This window comes from Papio anubis, chromosome 11 (genome assembly GCF_008728515.1).
Source record: "Papio anubis isolate 15944 chromosome 11, Panubis1.0, whole genome shotgun sequence".
NCBI lineage: Eukaryota > Metazoa > Chordata > Mammalia > Primates > Cercopithecidae > Papio > Papio anubis.
In genome coordinates, this window is record NC_044986.1 from 65247933 (window position 1) to 65268652 (window position 20720).

The 20720-nt window shown below is 42.4% G+C and overlaps 1 protein-coding gene and 1 pseudogene across 2 annotated transcripts in view; both read left to right on the top strand.

Annotated features, from left to right (window-relative positions):
- Window positions 1–15648, top strand: part of LOC101001912 (storkhead-box protein 1) — a 65487-nt gene extending 49839 nt beyond the window's left edge. Inside the window, exons 2-4 of one of the 2 annotated variants that reach the window (XM_003903863.3) lie at window positions 5605–5757; window positions 8151–10509; window positions 15185–15640. In XM_003903863.3, coding sequence (XP_003903912.2) covers window positions 5605–5757; window positions 8151–10509; window positions 15185–15332 — 2660 coding nt within the window. In that variant the 3' untranslated portion in view covers window positions 15333–15640. Of the gene's footprint in view, window positions 1–5604; window positions 5758–8150; window positions 10510–15184 lie in introns of both variants that reach the window. The other variant, XM_009214793.2, reaches the window with a different exon arrangement.
- LOC116269638 lies at window positions 13168–13280 on the top strand (annotated as a pseudogene).
- Window positions 15649–20720: the final 5072 nt, after the last annotated feature.

The window sequence follows — 20720 nt, forward strand, 5'->3', positions numbered from 1 at the left end:
TAGACTGAAGAGTGCTCTTCAGTTTACTCCCTCATAGTTTGGGACAGACCCAGAGGGCTGGACTTCTCTTATTGTGGAATCTGGTTACATCTATAAGTGGGATCTTCTGCATAGAAAGTTAATTTTTGGTGAAAAACTAAGAGCTATGCATTCCAAAAAGCAAAGGAGTGCAAAAGTCACTGAAACAGACCATGGCTGAAGCTTGAAAATGATCCCCATGTCTGTCATAAATGTTCCCGTGTCAGGGTGCACTCTGCTTTCCTGCACAAAGGGGACTCGATGATTTGTGCACCTGAAGGATGTATCTTAGCAACGGCTGTGAAGGAAATGTACTGAGAAACTTTCTCTAGGCTTTGTCTAGAGGAGCTCCACAGCAGAGGCAAATAGCAATTAACAATGTCCTCTAAAGTGAAGTTTACATTTAGTTGTATTAATTTTAAAGGGGAAAAAAAGGCAATTCGTCTTCCTAGTTGTTCATCTTTTAAAATAGCCATCCCCACATCATAGTAGGAATTATGAATAAATTTTTTAAGAATATCTTTGGATTCGGCAAACAGTGTTAGGGTTCTTTTAAAAAGATGGGGTTTGAAAAATGTAAGAAAAAAGTTGTTTCATACATTTCTCCTTGGTAATTAAAAGTAGTGCTTTCTGAAAAATCAAGTTTTTGCTCTTATTTTGAAGTAGTTATAGATTCACAGGAGGTTGTAAACAAATATACAGGAATCCCTATGCATCTCTGTCCCAGCCTCATGAAAATCTATTTTGACTATGAGTTTTCCTGTGAAAAGAGGAAACAGACCTAAGGATTGAACTAGAAAATGGGCTGCTTCAGTTCTAGCCCAAAGGTATAGTGGAGACGGCACTACTGTTTTTCCCAGTGCACAGAAATGGGCAGCCGCATGCAGGCAGGCACAGCAGGGGCACCAGACGACATGCTGATTTTCTCTCTTTCAGTGTTCTCCCCTACCCCATCTCTAAGTTCACAGTGACTGGTTTTAAGGAAAGGTGAGGTGAGGTTCAAACAGGTATTATGTGGCTGAGGAAAGCCTCAGGCTTTGCCCTCTATGTCTAGCTGTTGTCTTTCAAGGAAGGGAAAGTTTTCCCCCCTCTTTTAAAATTAAGGGCCTCTAATCCTCTGGGTTTTATGACTGGCTTTGGAGAAAGGGGGTTCTGGTTTCTATGACCTGCCTTGGGGAAGAAGGATTCTTGTTTCTATGGCTGGCCTTAGAAACAAGATAGGAGGATAGGAAAAAGCCAGAAAAAACCTCTTGCGTCTGAGACTTCATTATGGAGTATTACTTTCTGAGTTCCAGCGTGCAGTGGGGATGGGTAATCAATTCAAGATCACAGGAAAAGATATTTTTAGGGAGGTAAGGAAGAGAGATATAAAAGTTTAAAGCCACTTATTGTAACTAAGCACATACAGTTATATCAAAGAAGCATAAAAATATTTAAAATTGTACTTTAGGCCGGGCGCGGTGGCTCAAGCCTGTAATCCCAGCACTTTGGGAGGCCGAGACGGGCGGATCACGAAGTCAGGAGATCAAGACCATCCTGGCTAACACGGTGAAACCCCGTCTCTACTAAAAAATACAAAAAACTAGCCGGTGGCGGGCGCCTGTAGTCCCAGCTACTCGGGAGGCTGAGGCAGGAGAATGGCGTAAACCCAGGAGGCGGAGCTTGCAGTGAGCTGAGATCCAGCCACTGCACTCCAGCCTGGGCGACAGAGCGAGACTCCGTCCAAAAAAACCAAAACAAAACAAAAAAAATAAATAAAATGAAATAAAATTATCCTTTAATTTCACATTTTGTCTAGTTGAGTGGGGAGATGAAAGTGAAGGAAGTAAAACTCAGATGAGGAAGGAAAAAAGAAAGAAAAAGAGGGAGTGAGGATAGAGGCTTGTTACCCTCCGTTCAGAAGTTGAGTTTCAAGGAGGATTTTGAGTTTTAGGTAAATTAATGCCCCGCTTGGACAGATTTTCAGGGCATCATCTATCGCCACTCTTTGAAATGCTAGTTAATTGATTAGCCATTCATCTTCATTTTTCAGAGTGGTATAGGCCTCTGAGAATCACCCAATGAGATAGCCGCAGCCACACCTAGAGGACATCCTTCCCAGGCTGCAGAAGCAGACAGCAATTCTACCTTGTGATGTGACCTTCCAAGGCCAGATAGAGAAGCTTAAGTAAACAAGGGAACAATGGAAAATATAACAGCAAATTGCTTATGATTTCCTTGTTGAAGTCCTTTATCTTCATGCAGATACAATAAGAATACAATATTGGCCACTTACCAGCTCTGGGCTTCAACCCTTCATACCTGGCCAGTCCATTACCTTCCTTCCCCCCTCAACAACCAGTACAATGTATTGCTTTCTCTACTGTCACTGGGAGAGTTTAACCGCAGAGCATAATCAAGTTTTCTTAATTCTTTAGCTTCCTTCTGGCTATACTTGACTCCCCATTCAGCCCCAGGATCATGTTTGTTAAATGGTTAGCAACTTTAACATTGCTGTCATTAACACCCTAACCCTCTAACAATCCAAAGAGTAGTACTCAGACCTGCAGTGTGAATATCACTGGGAGGTTGTTAGAAGTGCAGGATCAGGGGCTCTGAATCAGAATGTGCACATTAGCAAGATCTCCTGGTGATCCTCATATGCACATTAAAGTTTTAGAGGCATGGGCTTGCCTCCCCCAGCTCTCATCCTTTTCCATTACAAAATGACACCCCTCTGCCAAAAACTATGCATAAATCACCTGGAAACTCAGGGCTCCTTCACAATCTTCTTACTCATTTTTTATTTCGTAGTACTTTGAGAATAGCTCCTCCTCAAACCCCCTTTCCACCCACCATCCTCTCATTCCCATTTTTCCCTCCTCTCATTTCTGTTTTCTTTCTAACTTGACAGAAGTCTGATGACTTTGCTCTGCTAATATTTTTTTTCCTTTTCTGCCTCAATATATTTCTGGTCTGCTGCCACCCTCTATTATCTTCTCAAGTCTCAGATAGAGTAGCATCTTCCTCATTTGTAAGCTAGCCTCTCTACCTATGCCCTTGATACACTTTCCTTTTCCCCTTCTTTGGGATCTTGCTATCTTACTGATCTCCCCTCTCCCAGAATAATGTCCACTATCTCCACTAACCCCTTCCTTTTTGCATCCAAAGGGACACAGATCTTATTTTAAGAAAACCACAGCATACACACATCCAGTCATATTCACTGGATCCTACTCCTTTCTGGTTTATGATCTATTATTTCTCCTTATTTGCCATCAGATTTCACATACAAATGGTCTAGAGCAGCGGTTTCCAACTGGGATGACTTAGCCATCGAGAGGATATTTGGAAGTATCTGGAGACATTTTTCGTTGCTGCAACTGTGGGAAATGCTACTGGCATCTAGTGGGTAGAGGCCATAATGCTATTAAATATCCTACATTGCACAGGGCAGCCTCCCACCACAAAACTATCTGGCTAGTGTGGCAACCTATCCCAGTTTGCCGGAAACTTTCCAGGCTATAGGCTTATAGCACTGAATGTCCTGTGTTCCAGGAAACACCTCAGTCCTGGGCCTACTGGGACCATTGGTCATCCTATATATCTCAACCCAAATGTCAAAAGTGTCAAAGTTGAGAAATGCTGCTCTACAAGGAATACCCATTAACTTTACATTTTTCTCACCAACTTCCTTTCCTTCAATTGGAACTTTAATTTCTGTCTTCTTTTCTACTGAAATAGTTTTTTTTCTTTCTTTTTCTGTTTTTTTTGTTGTTGTTGTTGTTGTTGTTTTTTGTTTGTTTTGTTTTCCTAGAGACAGGGTCTCACTCTCACCTAGGCAGCAGTGCAATGGTGTAGTCATAGCTCATTTCAGTCTCTAACTCCTGGGCTCAAGTAATCCCCTCACCTTAAGCCCCTAGCAGCTAGGACAGGTACACCACCATCCTGGCTAATTTAAAAAAATTTTATCTTTGTAGAGATTGGATTTTGCTATGTTGCTCAGACTGATCTCAAATTCCTAGCCTCGAGTGATCTCTCTAAAGTGTTGGGATTACAAGTGTGAGCCACTGTGGCCAGGCTGAAATTGTTTTCTTAAAAGTCACCAGTGGCACCTTCCAAACAAGAAATCCAATGGCTTTTCTCCTTCCTCAACCCTTTGGATTTCCTTCTAAGCATTTGATACTGTTGACCACTATTTATTTTGAAGCCCTTTTTTCTTATACTCTTGGTATGTGCCAAGAGGTATGTGCTCTTTTGTGGGTTCCTAATTCCTACTGTGTTTTTTGTTTTTGTTTTTTTTTTGAGATGGAGTCTCACTCTGTCACCTAGGCTGGAGTGCAGTGGTGCCATCTCGGCTCACTGCAACCTCTGCCTCCTGGGTTTAAGTGATTCTCCTGCCTCAGCCTCCTGAGTAGCTGGGATTACAGGCGCCCACCATCACGCCCGGCTAATTTTTATATTTTTAGTAGAGATGGGTTTTCACCATGTTGGCCAGACTGGTCTTGAACTCCTGACCTCGGGTGATCCACCCACCTCAGCCTCCCAAAGTGCTGGGGTTACAGGCCTGGTCCCTACTGTGTCTTAAATGTAGATTGTTTCTTAGGTGTTTCTTGGTGCTTTTCTTTATTCTCCTGTTAAATAATTTATTCCACTGTAGCTTCAGATCTCATCTCTATTAGTTGATTCCTAAATCTCTTTCCTGAGTCTAAGTCTTTCACTTCCAATTGATTGAGGGGTTTCCATGGATGTCCAGCAGAATCCAGTACTCGACCTGAGTAATGGCAGGATCATCCCAATCAAGAAAATGTGGAATGGTGAAAATACTGGATCATGAGTCAGAAGGCTTATTTCTGTCACTTTACTTGCTTTTAGACTTGGGACCATTACTTGAGTTTTCTATAACTTATATTTATTTATTTATTTTTTTTTTTGAGACAAAGTCTCACTCTGTCGCCCAGGCTGGGGTGCAGTGGCATGATCTCTGCTCACTGCAAGCTCCGCCTCCTGGGTTCATGCCATTCTCCTGCCTCAGCCTCCTGAGTGGCTGGGACTACAGGCACCCGCCACCACGCCCGGTAATTTTTTGTATTTTTAGGAGAGACGGGGTCTCACCGTGTTAGCCAGGATGGTCTCGATCTCCTGACCTCGTGATCCACCTGCCTCGGCCTCCCAAAGTGGCTGGGATGCTAGGCATGAGCCACTGCGTCCGGCCGAACTTTATATATTTTAAGCAAAGAAATAATCCTGTGTCTGCCTAAAGATAGCTAATATGAAAAAATATTTTGAAAGATTGTAAACTACTGGTATATAAGTATTACATGACCTCCTGAATTCTGATAATACTTTGAGCCTTTCTAATGGAATCTTGCCATCTCTTACTTGTAGAGACAGTTAATACACATTTCTTAAAAGTAGAGACCATAAGGTAAATCTTTTTTTTGCATAGTTTTTATCATTGTACATGTCACGTTAACAGATTCTGAGTGAAGACTGATGAAAGAATTGCAATTCCATCTATTAGTCTTTATTTTTGTTTCACTAATTCCAAATATTTTATACTATATCAAATTTATCACCCCCCCTTTTTTTAAATCTCCAATTTAGGTGATGTCTTTCCAGTGCAAATGAATCCAATAACTCAATCTCAGTTTGTACCTTTGGGTGAAGTTCTTTGCTGTGCTATATCTGATATGAATACAGCTCAGATTGGTGTAACACAAGAATCACTTTTGGAGCATTTGATGAAACATTACCCAGGTAGAGTAATAGGTTTTTCTATATTTGTACTTCACTGTATGTATTTGGTTTCTATTTATAATTAGTCTTAAACACATCTAAGTAAACTGGGTGATATCCTTTTTTTCCCCTCTTCTGTAGAACTTTATATCAAAACCCTGCCGGCTGGGCGCGGTGGCTCAAGCCTGTAATCCCAGCACTTTGGGAGGCTGAGGCGGGTGGATCACGAGGTCAGGAGATCGAGACCATCCCTGACTAACATGGTGAAACCCCGTCTCTACTAAAAATACAAAAAACTAGCCGGGCGAGGTGGCGGGCACCTGTAGTCCCAGCTACTCGGAGGCTGAGGCAGGAGAATGGTGTGAACCCAGGAGGCGGAGCTTGCAATGAGCCAAGATCGCGCCACTGCACCCCAGCCTGGGCGACACAGCGAGACTCCGTCTCAAAAAAAAAAACCAAAAACAAAAACAAACAAAAAAAAAACCCTGCCATAAGAAGTCCTGCATCAACAAATTTAATAAGGGTATTTCTTTTACTTTTCAGATAAACTTCTCCAAAAATAAATGCTTATGGCAATAAATAAATAAATCACACTCTGTGGAAAAGAGTGCAAAATGAGAAAGAAAAGTTTATTTCCCCTGTCTCCCATTTTTTCATTTTCACTTCCCAGAGATAACTGCTATTATCATTTCTTATATATGTATGATAATATAACAAATTTTTCATAACATAAATTGGATCTTTTTTTTTTTTTTTGAGACAGAGTCTTGCTCTGTTGCCCAGGCTGGAGTGCAGTGGCACGATCTCGGCTCACTGCAACCTCCACCTCCCCAGGTTCAAGCGATTCTCCTGCCTCAGCCTCCTCAGTAGCTGCAACTACAGGCGCCCGCCACCACGCCTGGCTAATTTTTGTATTTTTAATAGAGACGGGGTTTCACCATGTTGGTTAGGCAGTTCTCGAACCCCTGACCTCATGATCCACCCGCCTCAGCCTCCCAAAGTGTTGGGTTTACAGGCATGAGCCACCGTGCCTGGCATAAATTGGATCATTCTATACATTCCCTCAACATGTTTCCCTTATTAAAAACATATCTTGGAGATCTTTCCATACTAACATATATTGACATGTCTCATTCTTTATTTTATTTATTTTGAGACAAGGCCTCACTCTGTTGCCTAGGTTAGAGTGCAGAGGCACCTTCTTAGATCACTGCAGCCTCAAACTCGTGGGTTGAAGCCACCTGCCTCAGCCTGCCAAGTAGCTGGGACCACAGGTGCGCGCCACTCATTCTTTTATTTATTTTCTCCCTTTTCAAGAATGGCATCCGGGCCGGGCATGGTGGCTCACGTCTGTAATCCCAGCACTTTGGGAGGCTGAGGTGGGAGGATCACGAGGTCAAGAGATTGAAAGCATCCTGGCCGATATGGTGAAACCCCATCTCTACTAAAAACTAAAAAAAAAAAAAAAAAAAAAAAATTAGGCACAGTGGCAGGTGCCTGTAATCCTAGCTACTAAATAAAAGAATGCTTTCATCAGTCACAGTTTAAATTTATAATGGGTTTTTATTTGAGTTAATTCAGATTTTCTTTTGTCTATTTACTCATTAACCTACCCATATGACTTTGTGTGGGCTAAATTATTTTCCTGTTATTTTAATTTTTATTTTTGAGACAGGGTCTCACTCTGTTGCCCAGGTTGGAGTGCAATGGTGCAATTACGGCTCATTGCAACCTCTGCCTCCAAGGGCTCAAGCAATCTTCCCACCTCAGCCTCCAGAGCATCTGGTACTACAGACACCCACCACCATGCCCTGCTAATTTTTGTATTTCTAGTAGAGACATGATTTCACCATGTTGCCCAGCCTGGTCTTGAACTCCTGAGTTCAAGTGATCTGCCTGCCTCAGCCTCCCAAAGTGCTGAGCCATTATAGGCGTGAGCCACCATGCCTGGCCTATTCTTATTATTTAAGTTATAAATATTATGTATACTTCTTTGTTTTTTTTTTTTTTTTTTTTTTTTTTTTTTTGAGACAGGGTCTTGGTTTGTTGCCCAGGCTGGAGTACAGTGGCACAATCATAGCTCACTGCAGCCTTGAACTCCTGGGCTTAAATGATCCTTCCATACCTAGCTAATGTTTAACAATTTTTTTGTAGAGACGAAGTCTTGCTATGTTGCCTAGCCTGGTCTTGAACTCCTGGGCTCAAGAGATCCTCCTGCCTTGACCTCCCAAAGCTCTGGGATTATAGACATGAGCCATCACACCCATCCCTGGCATTTTAATCACATGTATTAATCATGTTACAATCACCTCTGGGTTTATCAAACCAATATTTAGTCATTTCAGAGTTACTGATTTCACTCATTAAAATTTTTCTTATTCAAAATCTGTCTGTAAAATGTTTGTCTGTTTTAGGCATTGCAATTCCATCTGAAGATATTCTCTATACCACTCTGGGAACGCTGATTAAAGAAAGGAAGATTTATCACACTGGAGAAGGATACTTCATAGTTACTCCTCAGACTTACTTCATTACAAATACAACCACCCAGGAAAATAAGAGAGTGCTGCCATCAGATGAAAGTCGCCTGATGACAGCTTCCATGACGTATCTGGTGAGCATGGAGAGCTGTGCAGAGTCAGCCCAAGAGAATGCTGCCCCCATATCCCACTGTCAGTCTTGCCAGTGTTTCCGGGACATGCACACTCAGAATGTTCAGGAACTACCAGTTGCTACAGAAGTGACTAGGAAGAGTCACAGAGGTCTTGGGGAATCTGTACCTTGGGTACAGAATGGGGCAGTTTCAGTGTCTGCGGAGCACCACATTTGTGAGAGCACCAAACCTTTACCATATACAAGAGATAAAGAAAAAGGCAAGAAGTTTGGTTTTAGTGTCTTATGGCGCAGCATATCTAGAAAGGAGAAGCCCAAAACAGAACACAGCAGTTTCTCTGCTCAGTTCCCACCTGAAGAATGGCCTGTCCGAGATGAAGATGACTTGGACAATATCCCTCGAGATGTTGAACATGAGATAATCAAACGAATTAACCCCATTTTGACTGTTGACAATTTAATCAAACACACCGTCCTAATGCAAAAATATGAAGAACAAAAAAAATATAATAGCCAGGGCACTTCCACTGACGTGCTGACAATTGGGCATAAATATCCTTCAAAAGAGGGGGTTAAGAAGAGGCAGGGTCTGTCTGCAAAACCTCGAGGGCAGGGCCATTCTCGCAGGGATAGACACAAAGCCAGGAATCAGGGAAGTGAGCTTCAGCCAGGAAGCATTAGACTGGAGAAACACCCCAAGCTCCCTGCTACACAGCCTATCCCCAGAATTAAAAGCCCAAATGAAATGGTAGGTCAGAAACCACTTGGTGAGATGACAACAGTGCTAGGTTCCCATTTGATTTACAAAAAGCGAATCAGTAATCCTTTCCAGGGTTTGTCTCACCGAGGAAGCACAATATCCAAAGGACACAAAATTCAGAAGACCAGTGATCTGAAACCCAGCCAGACTGGACCAAAGGAAAAGCCTTTCCAAAGGCCTAGGTCCTTGGATTCCTCAAGAATCTTTGATGGTGAAGCCAAAGAGCCATACACTGAACAACCTAATGATAAAATGGAATCAGAATCCATTTACATAAATGACCCTACTGTCAAATCCATCAATGATGACTTCAGAGGTCACCTTTTCAATCACCCTCAACATAGTATGTTGCAAAATGACAGTAAATGCTGTCCCTTTTTGGATACCATGTTGAGATATGATGTGTATGGTGGAGAAAATGAGGTAATTTCTGAAGTCTTGAGGAAAAGTCATTCCCACTTTGACAAATTAGGGGAGATCAAAGAGACTCCGCATAGCCTGCCATCACGAGGTGCCTCCTTTTTAGACCGAACACCCTCTGCTTGTAGATTAGTGGATAACACAATACACCAATTTCAAAATCTTGGCCTTTTGGATTACCCAGTTGGCGTGAACAATTTAAGACAACCTGAAAGACAAGACAGAGACTCAGAAGAAGTTTTGAGAAAAGGATTTGTCCAGGATGCAGAAACTATGAGCCTAGAAAATGAACGGCTTTCTAATGATGACCAGGCCTTGTATCAGAATGAAGTGGAAGATGATGATGGTGCCTGTAGTTCATTATATCTAGAGGAGGATGACATTTCTGAGAATGATGACTTATGTCAAATGCTGCCTGGCCACATTCAGTATTCCTTCACAGGTGGAAGCCAGGGAAATCATTTAGGAAAACAAAAAATAATTGAGAGATCTCTGACCAAGTACAACAGCACAATGGAGAGGGTTGAGCCTCAGGTGCTTAAAAGAAACGAATGCTGCAAACCCACTGGGCTGCATGCTACCCCAGGTGAAAGCCAAAAACCTAACCTTTCTGCTGAAAGTTGTGGCCTAAATTCAGGGGCCCGGTTTGGTTTTAACTACGAAGAAGAACCCAGTGTTGCTAAATGTGTACAGGCCTCAGCACCTGCTGATGAAAGAATCTTTGATTACTGTAGTGCAAGAAAAGCCAGTTTCGAAGCTGAAGTCATACAAGACTCTATTGGTGACACAGGAAAGAAGCCAGCTAGCTGGAGTCAGAGTCCTCAGAATCAGGAAATGAGAAAACATTTCCCACAAAAGTTCCAACTTTTCAACACTTCACATATGCCAGTCTTGACTCAGGATATCCAATATGAACACAGTCACTTGGAAGGGACAGAAAATCACAGCATGGCAGGAGATAGTGGAATAGATTCTCCACGGTAAGTCCACACGAAAGTGTCTGGTTTAGGCCGGGCGCGGTGGCTCACGCCTGTAATCCTAACACTTTGGGAGGCCAAGGCAGGCGGATCACGAGGTCAAGAGATCGAGACCATCCTGGCCAACATGGTGAAACCCCATCTCTACTAAAAATACAACCGGGCGTGGTGGTGGGCTCCTGTAATCCCAGCTACTCAGGAGGCTGAGGCAGGAGAATCACTTGAACCCGGGAGGTGGAGGTTGTAGTGAGCCGAGATTGTGCCACTGCACTCCAGCCTGGCGACAGAGCAAGACTCTGTCTCAAAAAAAAAAAAAAAAGAAAGTGTCTGATTAGCCACTGTTCTACAGGAATTATGAAAGTCAAGGACATTTTGAGTTATCTAGTCAGAGACTACTTAATATCACACTTTTATAATGATACAATTCTGCCAGCTTTTATACCTTTACTGAATAAATTGTATAAAGTTACAATGAAATCTCTTATATAGTAGGATACAGTTTATTTATAATGTGAACCAAATGTCTGTCCCCACTACTCATAAATCTTCAATTATTTCTAAAAATAGAAATTTCTATAAGTCAAGCACTTTCTGAACTGAGGGTTGGAAGTTTTCACTTCTATTCCTGGCTCTACACAGGTTGAGAAAGGGATGTGGCTACTATTCTCTAAAATTTTCTTTTCTTTTCTTTTTTTTTTTTGAGACGAAGTTTTTTCTTGTTCTTGTCACCCAGGCTGGAGTGCAATGGCGTGATCTCAGCTCACCACAACCTCCACCTCCTGGATTCAAGCGATTCTCCTGCCTCATTCTCCCGAGTATCTGGGATTACAGGCGTGTGTCACCACACCCAGCTAATTCTGTATTTTTAGTAGAGACGAGGTTTCTCCATGTTGGTCAGGCTGGTCTTGAACTCCCGACCTCAGGTGATCCACCCACTTTGGCCTCCCAAAGTGCTGGGATTACAGGTGTGAGCCACCGCCGGCCTAATGTTTTCTTTCTTTCTTTTTTTTTGAGACAAAATTTTGCTCTGTCATCCAGGCTGGAGTGCAGTGGTGCAATCTCTGCTCACTGAAGCCTCCTCCTCCCAGGGTCAAGCAGTTCTCCCACTTTAGCCTCCCAGGCAGCTGGGATCACAGCCATGCACCACCATGCCCAACTGATTTTTGTATTTTTTAGTAGAGATGGGGTTTTGCCATGTTGGCCAGGCTGGTCTTGAACTCCTGACCTCAAGTGATCCGCCCTCCTGAGCCTCCCAAAGTGTTGCAATTACAGGCATGAGCCCCCATGCCCGTCCTCCACTAATATTGTCCATGCCAATTTGTTTAAACGTTGTTTGGATTATAAAAGTAGTATAGCCATGATAGAACACTTAAGAAGTACTGAAAAGCACTTTTTCTTTTAAAATAGCTAACAATCTTACTGGGTAAAAAATATTTTTTAAAACACCTATACTTATTCTAACACACACACACATATTTTTTTTGAGATGGAGTTTTGCTCTTGTTGCCCAGGCTGGAGTACAATGGTGTGGTTTCAGCTCACTGCAACTTCCGCCTCCCGGGTTCAAGCAATTCTCCTGCCTCAGTCTCCCAAGTAGCTGGGATTACAGGTGCCCGCCACCGCGCCTGACTAATTTTTGTATTTTCAGTAGAGACAGGGTTCTACCATGTTGACCAGGCTGGTCTCGAACTCCTGACCTCAGGTGATCTGCCCGCCTTGGCCTCCCAAAGTGCTGGGATTACAGGCATGAGCCACTGTGCTTGGCATAACATCTAGATATTTTTTTAAAATCATTTTATATTTGGTGTATTTCTCTATAACACTTCAGTCCAAATGTATAGATCTATAGATTTTGTCTACTGGGCTTGTACTGAGTTAGTATTTTGCATGTTGCTTTTTAAAATTAATAGTCTATCATATCATGAACATTTTCCCTATGTTATTTAATAGTTTTTCAAAGGTCATTCTAAAATTTGGTTCATATCTTTGCCAGTATTTTTTTTTTTTTGCTTCGAGACAGTGATTCACTCTGTCGCCCAGGGTGGAGTGCAGTAGTATAGTCACAGCTCACTGCAGCTTCAACTTCCCTGGGCTCGAGTGATCCTCCTACCTAAGTCTCCTGAGTACCTGAAACTACAGGCACATGCCACCATGCCTGACTAATTTTTTTTTTTTTTTTTTTTTGAAGAGATGGGGTTTCTCCTTGTTGCTCAGGCTGGTTGGTCTCAAACTCCTGGGCTCAAGTGATCCACCTGCTTCGGCCTCCCAAAGGGCTGGGATTACAGGTGTAAGCCACTGAGCCTGGCTGGCCCTACACTATTTCCTATGCATTTGTAAGTTGCTCTGTTGTTGTTTTTTCTTTGAGACGGGGTTGCACTCTGTCACCCAGCTGGACTGCAATGACACAATCATAGCTCACTGCAGCCTAGACCTCCTGGGCTCAAGCCATCCCCCAACCTCAGCCTCTGGAGTAGCTTGGACTATAGGCACATGCTCCCATGCCCAGCTAATTTTTTATAGAGATGAGGTTTCACAATGTTAGCCAGTCTGGTCTCAAACTCCTGGGCTCAAGGGATTCTCCTACTTCAGTCTCCCAAAGTACTGGGATTACAGGCATGACCCACCACACCGGCCATCAGGCTAATTAAAAAAGCTTTTTTGATCGCTTCTTGGCCTTTTGGCTAAGATCAAGTGTAAAAAAGTTTTTTTGTAGAGACAATATATTGCTATGTTGCCCAGGCTGGCCTCGAACTCCTGGATTCAACGATCCTCTTGCCTTGGCCTCCCAGTTTTGGGATTGTAGGCGTAAGCCACTGTACCAGGGCTTAATAAAAGTATTTTTAATAACAAATCATACAGAGCCATGGCTTTCTTTTTTCACGTAACTTATATTATCCTGTTATTGATAAATATAGCTTAAGCTTTGGTGTTTGTTTGTTTGTTTTTTGAGATGTAGTTTGCTCTGTCACCCAGGCTGGAGTGCAGTGGCACGATCTCAGCTGACTGCAACCTCTGCCTCCTGGGTTCAAACAATTCTCATGCCTCAGTCTCCCAAATAGCTGGGATTACAGGCGTGCACCACCAGGCCCAGCTAATTTTTGTGTTTTTATTAGAGACAGGATTTTACCATGTTGTCCAGGCTGGTCTCGAACTCCTGACCTCAGGTGATCCACTCATCTCAGCCTCCAGAGTGCTGGGATTACAAGCATGAGCCACTGCACCTGGCCTCAAGCCTTTTTCTTCTTGCCTCAGCCTCCCGAGTAGCTGGGACTACAGGCATGAGCCACCATGCCCAGCTACTTAGTGTGTGGGTTTTTTTTTTTTTTTTCTGTTACGTGGCTCTCTCTCCATAGATAGATAGATAGACAGATAGATAGACAGACAGACAGACAGACATACTATTATTTTCCTTTCTTTTTTCTTTTTTTAGAGACAAGGTCTCACACTGTTGCCCAGGATAGAGTACAGTGGTTCAATCAGGGCTCACTATAGCCTTGACCTCCTGGTCTCAAGCAAATCAGCCTCCTGTGTAGCTGGGACCACAGACATGCACTACCACACCCAGATGCTGCTGCTTCTTACTATTTTGTACGAATGAGGTCTCACTATGTTGTCCAGGCTGGTCTCAAACTCCTGGGCTCAAACAGTTCTCCTATCTTGGCCTCTCAAAGTGCTAGGGTTGTAGGCATGAGCCACTGTGCCCAGCCTGTTTTCCTTTCTTTGACATTTAGATCATTCCCAATTTTTTGTTATTAATAAATCAACCTGTAGTGAGTTATTTTTACATAAAAAGGTTTGTGGGCATTTCTGAGTTTTTTCTTAGGATATGTTCCTAGAAATCTACATTTTAAAAACATATTACTTCTTTATTGGGGGTACAAGATCATTTCTTTCTTTCTTTTTTTTTTTTTTGAAATGGAGTCTCGCTCTGTTGCCCAGGCTGGAGTGTAGTGGGTGTGATCTTGTCTCAGTGCAACTTCTGCATCATGGGTTCAAGAGATTCTCATGCTTCAGTCTCACGAGTAGCTGAGATTACAGGTGTGCACCACCATGCCTAGCTAATTTTTGTATTTTTAGTAGAGACAGGGTTTCACCATGTCGGCCAGGCTAGTCTCAAACTCCTTGCCTCAAGTGATCCGCCTGCTTTGGCCTCCTGAAGTGCTGAGATTACAGTCATGAGCCACTGCGCCCACCCTACCAAACAGTATTGTGTTAGCTGAAGCAAGACATATGTGTTAGATAATGGACTGATATAGCTTATACCTCCTAGAAAAGAATGTTGTATATTAAAAATATAATAATTTGCTTTTCTCTTCCATACAATTTCTCATAAAAGTAACAAATTTCACAGGAAGATATTGGCCACTTCAGATGTATGTAAGTTTTTCAGGGAACTTACTGTTTCTGACTAGAATATACTTGATACTGGATCTGAGAACAGACGTTGTTCAGAAAATATAAACTTCTTGGAAGGCAGCTGTCAAATAATTGAGGTGCTATTGTGAAGCCTTTAAAATGTAAACAGCACTTTGGATTTTGAAAAGTTAACTTATTTGATAAGTGTACCTTCGTATTAGTAAATGTACTACTTCAAAATATCAAATGAAAGTATAATGCCTTGGTTAGAAATTCAAGTTCCCTTTGAAGCCAATAATTCTGTTATTTTTAATATCTTTAGGACACAGAGTCTGGGATCTAATAATTCAGTCATTTTGAATGGACTAAAAAGAAGACAGAATTTTCTGCAAAACGTTGAAGGCACAAAGAACAGTCAACCACTCACATCCAATTCCTTACTACTGCTAACTCCAGTCATAAATGTTTAATTTTCTTTTGGAAACCTATTTTTTTCTTTGTAAAAAGGTAGAGCATTACTACATAATCTTTCAATCACATAAGAATTGAGTATATAATTGTCTAAAGGCAAGCATATCTATGCTATTAAACACATTACATATTTTGTTCTAATTACTGGCTTTTTTTCCTTTTTTGGTATCTTAAGGCTTTTGGAAACTTATTTTACTATCCATTTATTGGGAGTATATAGATTATTTTCAATTAAAAAGTGGAATTATTGGTCCCCTTCCAATTGTAATTAACTTGAATTTTTATACATTCTCAAATATATAAAATGTTAATTTACTTCCTGTAGTGAGTTTTTTTTTTTTTTAACCTACACTAATATTGAGTTCTAAGCTAAGTGGATCTCACCAGATTTCAACACAAAATCAGAAAACAGTGTGTGTTGAAGCAGTGTCTGTTGCAAGAAAACAGTGTCTGCTGCAAGGCAGCAGTATTTGTTGCTGCTTCTATGCAACCCTAACTCTTTATCATTACCAAGAAAGAATTTACATAAATGTGTTGGCTACTCTGCAACAAGAATTCCTTTAATCATTGCTGCCCAGGGTCTTCTCTTTGACCAGCTTGGACATGAACAAATTGTTCCCAATGTGACTGACAATGTCAAAAATTCCTGTGGCAATAGGCATCTGACTGTACTACTATTCCTCTGGTTCCTCCCTATACATTTCAGGACTTCTTTTTGAGACGGAGTCTTGCTTTGTTGCCCAGGCTGGAATGCAGTGACACAATCTCGGCTCACTGCAACTTCTGCCTCCCAGGTTCAAGTGATTCTCCTGCCTCAGCCTCCCCAGTAGCTGAGACTACAGGCGCGTGCCACCATGCCCAGCTAATTTTTTGTATTTTTAGTAGAGACAGGGTTTCACCATGTTAGCCAGGATAGTCTCGATCTCCTGACCTCGTGATCCACCCGCCTCAGCCTCTTAAAGTGTTGGGATTACAGGCATGAGCCAACGCACCTGGCGCAGGCCTTCTTTATAGATGGCAGTGAGAAGTCAGATGGTGGAGATAGAATGTGGAGATAGAAGGGAAGCAGAATGGTTACTGAATGGCTTGGGAGTAAAAGAGAAGTTCTGAATGAGAGGTTTAGAGAAAGGTGGAAGGAGTCTGGTAGACATTTAGCAATTCATCTGCATTTTGGTCCATTTCCACTCATGGTAAGACCTAGAATTTTCTCTGTTAAGCCTTTTCAGACCAAGTAGTGGAATGGTCAATTCTTGGGTTTGGGGAACATGGAGCAATCAAGACTGGTTTCAGCATGTCGAGAAGATGATAGTGCTGATTTATGGTGGAGGGAATGTTTTTTCTTTTTTTTTCTTCTCTTTCTTTTCTTTTCTTTTTTTTTTTTTTTTGAGATAGAATCTTGCACTGTCACCAGGGCTGCAGTGCAATGGCGTAATCTCGGTTTAATGCAACCTCCTCCTCCCAGGTTCAAGCAGTTCTCCTGTCTCAGCCTCCTGAGTAGCTGGGATTACAGGTGTGCACCACCACGCCCAGCTAATTTTTTGTATTTTTAGTAGAGATGGGGTTTCACTATGTTGGCCAGGCTAGTTTCGAACTCCTGACCTCGTGATTCGCCTGCCTCGTCTTCCAAGGTGCTGGAATTACAGGCGTGAATGATTGAATAATTGGAGAGTGTCTCTTTCTGACTCTCACCATAGTGACAACAATGAAGTCCAGAGAGATGCCCAGCACTGGAGAACTTTGTGCAGTCCCTGTGGAAGAGCAAATGACATTCACTGCTCTCTTTTGCAGTGGTCAGACCACTCACTCTTGACTACTGGTTTTCAGTGGACCCCAATTGACTGACATACCATTGCATTCTGACAAGATTAATTGTTGGCACAATGACAGTGTAAACCCTGCTGCAAGTACCAAGAGAGGTGGGTAATCTGGTATAGAAAAGACTTGTAGGGGAAGTAGAGGTGAGAGTATTGTTTTAGGGGGCCTTACAGCATGGAATCACCACCAGTGAATGGAGGTTAAGAGAAATATTTTAACAATGAAAAAAAATTTTTTTGAGACAGGGTCTCTGTCACTCAGGCTGGAGTACAGTGGACTAATTACAGCACACTGCAGCCTTGACCTCTTGGACTTAAGTGATCCTCCCACTTTACCCCCCGAGTAGCTGGGACTATAGGCGTAAGCCACCAGGCTTGTCTAATTTTATTATTTGTAGAGACAGGATCTCACTATGTTGGCCAGGCTGGTCTTGAACTCCTGTCCTCAAGCAATCCTCCCACCTGGGCCTCCCAAAGTGCTGGAATTACAGGTGTGAGCCACTGTGCCTGGCAGAATTTTCTATTAGACAAAAGCTGTCTGAAGATGAAGTAGGCAGCTTTGGAAAAGAATGAATTTCCCATTGTTTAGGGCATTCGAGCAGAGGCTTGGTGATCCCTTTACTGATATGTTGCAGAGCAATTTCCAGAACTTAGTTTAACTGGCTAAACTAAGTAGCAGGGACTACAGGCGCATGCCACCATGCCCAGCTAATTTTTGTATTTTTAGTAGAGACGGGGTTTCACCATGTTGGCCAGGATGGTCCTGATCTCTTGACCTCATGATCCGTTGCCTCGGCCTTCCAAGGTGCTGGGATTACAGACATGAGCCACCGCACCCGGCCAATTTTTGTATTTTTAGTAGAGATAGGGTTTCACCATGTTGGCCAGGCTGGTCTTGAACTCCTGCCCCTGGCTGGCTGAACTATATGATTTTGAAGGATGCTTCCAACTGTAAGGTGTTTTATTTGTTTTTTTAGGAGATGGGGTTTTGCCATGTTGTACAACTAATGAAGTCCATCTAATTTTGCCACTGGATGCATTATGACACTCTGCCTGTTTTAAATGAATGTATTAAATGAATCAAGCTCATTATGAAACCAGTAAAATTTTCTCCTACGAAACTTATCATATAACACACACATTAAAGATGGGAATATATGCGATTAAATTGTTTGGGAGATTATTCTCTAAAATAGGTGACCTGCATTTTTCTCCCCAGTAATAACTGCTTTTTGTGGCAACTTTATTGATTTATCTTTCCTAATGCAGTCTATTCTATAATGAGAAAACTGTTATCTTGAGGCAGCTTAATGATCTGAGCTTAGGAGTCAGACACAAGTTTGAATTCCAATTCCAAATCCTTCATAGCTGTGTGATGGAACAAGTCACCAGATTCCTCTGAATTGGTTTTCTCGTCTGTAAAAGGGAGATAGTAATGATGTCTCCCTTACGGGATTGTGGTGAGGCTTGGGGATGATCTATCAAAAGTGCCCAATGTAGGCCTGAGCAACCCCACTGCGGGCACGGCTGTGGAATGGCTTCAGGTCTTAAAAAAAAAGTGCCCAGCCGGGCACGGTGGCTCAAGCCTGTAATCCCAGCACTTTGGGAGGCCGAGACGGGTGGATCACGAGGTCAGGAGATCAAGACCATCCTGGCTAACAAGGTGAAACCCCATCTCTACTAAAAAATACAAAAAACTAGCTGGGCGAGGTGGCGCGCGCCTGTAGTCCAGGCTACTCGGGAGGCTGAGCCAGGAGAATGGCGTAAACCCGGGAGGCGGAGCTTGCAGTGAGCTGAGATCCAGCCACTGCACTCCAGCCTGGGTGACAGAGCGAGACTCCGTCTCAAAAAAAAAGAAGTGCCCAATGCAGGAGGTACCTAATATTATTATACATATATATGCATGTATTTTAATATATTTTATAGTAACAAAACTTGCTTCGTAGGTAAATACATGACCCACTATACAGGTCCCCTGTTTTTGTCAGGTTGTCTGGAATTCCTCCATTACAGATTTAGTCCTTTGGGAAGGTTATAGGATGTATCTGCCATCAAAATCCAGGTATGCCACGGGGAGGTATTATGCCTTTAACAAGTTTTCAGTTGATAGCTTATAAGTAGGAATAAAATATGCAAAATATGGGCTTATTGCAGACATTCATACAACATTCATTCTCTCTCATCTGAGATTTCAGACTCCTAGGAATCCCTGGCATAGCTAGGTTTTTTGCAAAGTATTTTCATTATTTCAAAAATCCTAATAGAAATTGTACTCATTTCCTTTGCCTTACTCTAACTCCTTGCTAGCTAAAAGATCGTTTCTCTACAAACAGTGGAAATTACACCAGCTCAGTAATGCCACACTATCCCATGTTGGTGTGGCGGTTAAACTGCATTTGTACCTTATTCATAGATTAGAATAATGATCATGGATCAATTATCCCTAAATACAATTTATCAGACAAAATGTTACAAAATTTCAAATCTTCCTTTTTTTTTTTTTGACACAGAGTCCCTCTGTGTTGCCCAAGCTGGAATGCAATGGCATAATCTCAGCTCACTGCAACCTCCTGTTCAAGCGATTCTCCTGCCTCAGCCTCCCGAGTAGCAGGGACTACAGGCGCATGCCACCATGCCCAGCTAATTTTTGTATTTTTAGTAGAGACGGGGTTTCACCATGTTGGCCAGGATGGTCCTGATCTCTTGACCTCATGATCCGTTGCCTTGGCCTTCCAAGGTGCTGGGATTACAGACATGAGCCACCGCACCCGGCCAATTTTTGTATTTTTAGTAGAGATGGGGTTTCACCATGTTGGCCAGGCTGGTCTTGAACTCCTGCCCCTGTCCTCAGATGATCTACCTGCCACGGCCTCCCAAAGTGCTGGGAATACAGGTGTGAGCCACCATACTTGGCCCAAATCTTTTTTCTTGTTTCCTTTATTTTTTATTTTTTTAAATTTATTTATTTGAGATGAAGTCTCACTCTGTCACCCCTGTCCTCAGGTGATCCGCCCACCTTGGCCTCCCAAAGTGCTGGGATTATAGGGGTTAGCCACCATGCCTGGCCCCAGATCTTTTTTCATGTAGCAGTGCGCACACATGCACATGCGTGCGCGCACACACACACACACACACACCCTAAACCAAAATGTCAAGTCTATGAGGAAGAGCAATGGAAAGAACCTGTAGAAGGGAAAAGATTGGGAACCATGGCATTTTGACAACCTATCTACAGCTACTAAGGCTTTTTGGGTGTTGGGAAAACAGGCTATTGCTTAACAGATGAGGAAGAGAGACACGAATGTCATGAAACAAGAATGGGGGCATCAAAGAGAAATTCATGATTACTTTGCTGGTGTGTTACAGGACTTTCTCCTCTTTGAAACCTTAGCAACATTTTTTCCTCTTTAGCACAAGCAGCTTCCAAACATTACTTGGATAATGGTGCCCTCTTCTGGGAAGACTGATATGACTCTGAAACCCTCTCTCCTACTACTTGGTTCAAAACATCCAGAAAGTAATTGACTATAGAAACAATGAGACTAAAGGTTAAGCACTTAAAAAATCATTTAA